This window comes from Chiloscyllium plagiosum, chromosome 11, assembly GCF_004010195.1.
Source record: "Chiloscyllium plagiosum isolate BGI_BamShark_2017 chromosome 11, ASM401019v2, whole genome shotgun sequence".
Lineage (NCBI taxonomy): Eukaryota > Metazoa > Chordata > Chondrichthyes > Orectolobiformes > Hemiscylliidae > Chiloscyllium > Chiloscyllium plagiosum.
In genome coordinates, this window is record NC_057720.1 from 66020677 (window position 1) to 66027456 (window position 6780).

General features: G+C 41.2%; 1 protein-coding gene across 1 annotated transcript in view; it reads left to right on the forward strand.

The window, feature by feature from the left end:
* Positions 1 to 2836: 2836 nt before the first annotated feature.
* The window catches only part of LOC122554495 (doublesex- and mab-3-related transcription factor 2-like), a 9119-nt gene continuing 5175 nt past the window's right edge, over positions 2837 to 6780 (forward strand). The window contains exons 1-2 of the mRNA XM_043699618.1: positions 2837 to 3351; positions 4450 to 4555. Of these exons, the coding sequence (XP_043555553.1) occupies positions 2983 to 3351; positions 4450 to 4555 (475 nt within the window). The 5' untranslated portion in view covers positions 2837 to 2982. The remainder of the gene's footprint in view (positions 3352 to 4449; positions 4556 to 6780) is intronic.

Genomic DNA, 6780 nt, shown 5'->3' on the forward strand with positions numbered 1-6780 from the left:
TTGTGGGGTGAATTTGTACTTGCAGAGTTACATTGTACTTTGCTCAAAAACTGCATGAATTCATGTAAAACTCTGTTATCTCACTTTTTAGATTAGAATCAATCTAAACATCATCGCATAGACAGAGAACACAGGGGGCTAACACCTTTAACATATTGTCCACCTAACACCAATTGTCACAGTTAACCTGAGAATGCAACCTTTTAAAAAACATTTTGTGATTTACACATGAAAGAAGTGAAACTATTATGGTATTCGAACAGATGAAAGACTTAAAAAACAATCAAGGCATTTTTCAATGTATAATTTCAGTTACACCACACTGTAAACTTTTGCTATAAATTCTGTGCCTTACAATTGTGTTCTCCACAACCACCTGATGAAGGAGCGATGCTCCGAAAGCTAGTGTGCTTCCAATTAAACCTGTTGGACTATAACCTGGTGTTGTGCGATTTTTAACTTTGCATACCCCAGTCCAACACCAGCATCTCCAAATCAGGGCTTTAACCTGATGTTGTGTGATGTTTAACTTCAGAGTTTCATCACACAGACAGACTGTATGGGAAAAGACTATAAGAGAAAGCTTGACTCAGAGTACAGTTGGCTAGCTTAACATCGAAATCCATTTCCTGGGTGGCCTTACTAAAGCCCCATAGGCTTTACAGCTCCCCAACTCCCCACCTAACCTGTTTATATGAGGCTGCACCTTCCCATCCAGCTTTCCCCCACCTCTCCACCTGAGATTGATCATTCGCTGTTCATCGTTTGAAGCCCAGATGCTCCTGACCATGGATGAACTTCCCCTTCCCCCACCCACATGACCCATTTCCCATCTATGCATCACTGTATCCCCTCTTGCAGATACCATTGTCCCCTTCATAACTGTCATCCCTGCTTCCGCCAGCCTTCATACCCCACTCCCTAACAATAGCTTGACAAGACTTCCTCCTGTGTTAGTGGCCACCATTATTGCCCTCTTTCTCCTTCGTTTCTGTGAATGGACCCAAAGGTTTGACCATGGCCCATCCTCTTTGATTGATCTTACTGGACAGACAGCTTTGGATGACAAGTGCCCGGACCCCAACTGATGCCACTTGTAAAGCTCCTCGAATGTGTTAGTTCTAACCCCACAGAATGAATGCTATGGAGCCACAGGACTGACTGTGACCGACTGTGCAGTCTGCAGGCACACGTACCCTCTGACTGAGAACATTTGTGACTGGAATACTGACCCCAGATTGGTATTAGAGGTTGTCCTTGACATATTGTGTGAGAACATAGTCTGCTTTTAAACAAGAATCGAACCTTCCAGAGTTACTGAGACAGTTCAGCTTAAGAGTTACAACACTTAATTAAACATACACATATTCCTTCAGCAAAACACAGAAATGCATTGGACCAGGGACCTTTCCAATCATTACAGCACTAGGACTCACATGCTATTTTCTTCTCATTTCATTTCAGCCAAACTGGCAATTTTAGGTTAATAATTACCTAATAATTATAAATCTTCGAGGAGAAAGTGAGGACTGCAGATGCTGGAGATCAGAGCTGAAAATGTGTTGCTGCGCTTTTCCAGCAACACATTTTCAGTAATAATTATAAATGTCAATATTAAATAGAAATAATGATAAAAAAAATTTGATCGAATGAAAATGCCTCTTTTTGATGCCATTTGACTTTAGTCTTTTTAGGGAGTTGTGGTCAGGGTGAATAATAAATTATTCTGTGGGAATTTGGATCTTAAAGTAGATATAAAATAAGCACTTGGTTTCAGTTACAATGAAAGCAGTAATTTTAAAAAAAAGATCAGAAAGTAATTTAGAGAAGTGAACCAAAGTCATCATTTCCAAGACGGCAAGTCACTTTCGCTACATATTTACCATGATACCTGTGTGTAAAGTGATGAACTGTTTACAAAGTTGAACAGAAAAAGAGACCAGGACCCACCCGTTTTCATTTGAATTTAAGTTCAGGATCAGATTTCACTCAGGAGAACAGCCTCACTCTAACACAAGTGTTTTCAGTTATGATGTCTCCAAGCAATAACAGTTTGCATAAAAGGGATTCACGCTATCACGCTATCATAACTGGAAAGCAGCCCCCAGACTACCAAACCGGCAGATTCAGTTCAGTCAGAGTTTAAGGTTAAGACAGAAGTGACACATCACGAGGGTGACACATCTGTATGGTATGTTACTGAGAGAGAGGAAAAAGTTGAAACTTTACTTGGAAGGAGAAATTGCCAAAAATGACCCACCGGCATCTCTCTCCATTAAAAATGGTTACGTTTATCTCGAGATTTACCATTTCAGAAGGTGCGGGGTAAGGTGCCTGGAGTCCATGCGCTCCCACAGCAGCGAGGGGTTGGCTGTGCTCCTCACCATATTCTAGCCACACACAGGAATGCACATGGTGATTAAACACTGTAAAGACACGCAACATACGCTGCGTAACTTTAGTCCAGAAAGTACGAGAGCAATGCTTTGGCATTTTAGTCCGCCAATATCGGTCCATTTTTTCGGAACTTGATTCACTTTCTTTGTAAGAACCGAAGCAGACGTGGAGCTGAATGGATTTACCTCGAGGTGATTGCAAGAGCTTGGTTTGGACATAAGCCCCCCCCCCAGCAATTTGGGCTTCAGGAAATAATCGGACAAGTTTGCTGAACAAAATGCATTTCAGCACCCGAAGGGTTATTTCTGCTTATGGCGAGTCTCTCAGTGACGTCGCGAGTGGTTGAGTTACTCTGGGTGGCAAATGCAAGACAGTTTGGTTAAATGCAGCGATAGACGCGAGAGATTAGTCCAGATAGAAGAGTCTGCGTGTGGGGGGCAGGGGGGTGGGGGTGGGGGGTGGCTCACTATATCCCAGGAATAAAAGGAAAGCGTCCCAGCGAGCTCTGAACTAGATTCAGGCAACACCCAGTGACCCATCCGAAGCCAGAGAACACTGTAGTGCCAGAACTCTGCAGATTTCCAGATGTCTGTGCAGCGCCAGGAGGCGGGATCACCGTCCCAAAGACCCGACCGGGCGAACGAGGACAGCATTGATATGGAAAGTTTGGAGATCTTTTCCCAAGGTGACGGTCTGCGCTGCGTCCAGGAGGATGGGGAAGGGGAGGAGGAGGAGGAGGAGGGGGTGGCGAAGAAGCCGGCCCCCGAGCACCGCAGGCTGGCCAGGAGCCCCAAGTGCGCTCGCTGCAGGAACCACGGCGTCGTCTCCTGCCTGAAAGGACACAAGAGGTTTTGCCGCTGGAGAGACTGTCAGTGCACCAACTGTCTCCTGGTGGTGGAGAGGCAGAGGGTGATGGCAGCCCAGGTAGCTCTGAGGAGGCTGCAAGCCACAGAGGTGAGACCAGCTCTCAAAATAAAGACTCCAGAGTGCACGACTTCACAAAAACGAAACCTTTCTAATTTAGGGTTGAAACAATGTGTAACCGTCAGACTGGTGTTGAACTTTCTGGCCAATGATCAATTAAATATTTAGAAATCGTATTTTGAAATACTCCAACTTTAATGTATCCGTCAGGTAGCATGCGTCAAGACACACTGTAACATCAACTGTGTCAGCAAGTTGAGAATTTGGCATTGTGTTCGTCGCTTTTAATTTGCAAGTGATGTTAGCAACTGTGGGATGAGTTTAATGAAGGCGGGACAGATTGTGGGATCAAAGTCAGTTTTGACTATAATCACGGGAAGCGTTCTGTGTATTTTAGTAAAACAAAAAGACTATAAACTTAGGTTGTTACACAAACTTGGTTGGAAGCTAGTTCTGTAGAAGTAAGAAATATTAGAAACCAGGAAAGCAATTCTGTAGAATAAACATGTTCAACATTACACCTGCATGTTTTATTCACGCTATTGCATACGTGGCACATGTAGGTCTGACAATTATTTGTTTCCTAATCCAAACAATAGAATTGTATAAACTTATATATAATTAATACTAACTACTTCCTGGAGTAAAATGAAGTCAGATACTTAATGATTTGTACTTTCGTGACTTTTTTTCTAAATCTGGCACCATTACCTCACTCCAATCAGAGATCAATCGAATTATATAACCAGTTATATGTAGTTGCAGAAAGTAATAAGAAATTAAACGATTCCTTAAATCCAATCTGACTTCGATCTCAAGTGCAGACAGTTTCTAATGTGTATATATTGGTTTGGTAAACAAACCTTTAAACAAGCCTCTGTACCGAGAGCAACTTAAAGCCATTTCAGCAAATAGGGAACGATTCAAGAGACGAATTGTCAATAAGTAGATAGTTATAGATAACTGGTAGGAAGCTGGTCCATTGTTTCACAATGTAAGGCTTTTGCTATAGAGCAGCTAATAAGAGTGTGATTACACTTCGGGTGCTGGTTTTCTGATGGTGGTGTTTGGTATAGCTCTAACCTGTTTTAAAAAGGAGAAATTAACTTAAATTTCTGGTCTCAAAAGGTAAAGAAAGGTGTGAGCTGCAAAGAACCAACAGCCTCGGTCCGCAGGACATCTTACCAGCGTTACCCTCGGATGCCTAGCCTCCTGGCAAAAAGCATTTTGGAAGGTAAAATTATTAATCATATAGACTCAAGAGGTTAATGATCCAACTGGCAATCACTATAATTAATAGGACTTCGGTACTTTTAACTCAGTCTCTTCCCCTTCATCAGGTAGCTACATTTTTGTATTTATATGTAACAGTCTTTCAAGCCTTCTCCTTCATTCAGTTTGCAATGTTAGTCTCTTACTTTCTACTTGACTTGATCCTTCATTGATGGGCTCAACAACAAAAGTACTGACTTAAGGTAAAATCTTCCTTCAATAGCAAGGATATATTGACTTTTGACTTTCTGCCTTTCAGTTTAGACTGCATACTGTTTATTCAATACGAGTTTAAATTAAATGCAGAAAGATAAGGCTGGTCCGGATCATAGCTTTAGAAACTTCAAATTAAATAACAATTATGTAAAGTAGTAGTTACATCATAGATTTGCAATATAATAATCAGAATTTACAAATACATTAAGACAGAATTGACCTGTTTCTCCCTCCTCCCCATTTCGTTCTCTCTTTGTTATAGTTCTCTCTATTCAGGCTTGTTGGTAAGTGGGGTGAATCTGTGATATTGACTTGCAGAGCTTATTCTGCAGCATCACACAGATATATTGGCTAAATACAAAATCAACTCTGAATTGATTACTTTATGCCATATTGCGCTCTTTGTGTCTCTCTTCTCTCTGTGTGTCTCTCTCTGTGTGTCTGTGTCTGTCTGTCTCTCTCTGATATAAAGCATTTATATAATGTAATTTTCTGTCGTGGAACATTGAGGTGGGTCACCAGATCTGAAATGCTAACATTTTGATTTCTCTGCACAGACGCTGCCTGACCTGTTGAGCTTTGTCAGCAGCTCCTGATTTTGTTTCTGATTTACAGCATTCGCAGTTCTTTCCGTTTTTAGAAAATTACGTTATTGCTCACACCACTAACCTTCAAAATCTTCATTTTCTGCAGCTTTATTATGCAGAAACGTTTTCACTTCTGTCAGTTGTTAACTTGACAAGGCTTTCAGTGCTTTTTCAATTTTTCTTTAACAATGTGTTTTTCTTTCCAGCTTTTCTGGTGTGTCACACCATGACATTTTTTTTAAGAGGCCGGATCTGTGACACTTCGTTTCTTAAAGGCATTAATCTCAATTAAGTCTGTTTCTGTGCAAGCCTTTCTGAAAAACTTAGCTGTGTGTGTGTTAGCGATGAGTGAGGGTACTTGTGTGTGAGGGTGGGTGGGGGTAGGGGTGGCTCTGAGTTTTATTCTGCTTGCTTGATTTTATCTCCGAGGATTTGGTCTTTAATCCAAACAGAAAGAGATGCTGTTGAATAATCTTGTAGGTCAGCTGGTATTCTTAGTTTTACTGCCACGTACAAATCTTCTACACAGCTACGGCAGAGAAATGCAACGCAGAAACTCACTGATATGTGGTTCCTGAATCAAAAGAACAGTATAACAGCACTTAAATTTTAAAGTGATAGCATATATTTATGTGCCTCAATTTGTGTATGTTGAAATGTGTTTTAATAGCCAGAACTTTTGTTCTGTGTTTTACAACATGAAAAGATGCACACTGTTTCCTGCAGTTTAGGTCCAATTGTGCTGAAGGTAACAGTTTCAGATAGGTTTCTATAGAGGGCGATATGCAACCAGCAGACCTGAGTCAAGCTGCACCTTGCAATATCTCCCACGTTGCCAAGCTTGAGAGATTTGCAAGTGGCTGTGAACATGTATGCTTTACTTAATCAGGGCTGTCCATAATTGAACGTCAGCTTATACATCCAACATTATGGGATTCATTTTACAACACTGTGATCTAAGAGTGCTTTAATGCTTCAACATTAGAATCAAAGTGTTGCAGTCTCAAAATTCTCAACAGCTATAGACACGGCCCTGAACATATTTCTGATTAGAAATAGTGTGTCAACTCTTGATGAAGGTGTTGTTGTGCTATTTGGGGTTGACACCAAATAGAATCTAACCGAATTCTAATGCCAAACGTGGGTTAAAGTGCTGTTGGGTATTTACTAGACATTTAACAACATTGCAAACTTACTTTGATTTAAATTAAATATAGAGTCATAGAGTCATAGAGATGTACAGCATGGAAACAGACCCTTCAGTCCAACCCGTCCATGCCGACCAGATATCCCAACCCAATCTAGTCCCACCTGCCAGCACCCGGCCCATATCCCTCCAAACCCTTCCTATTCATATACCCATCCAAATGCCTCTTAAATGTTG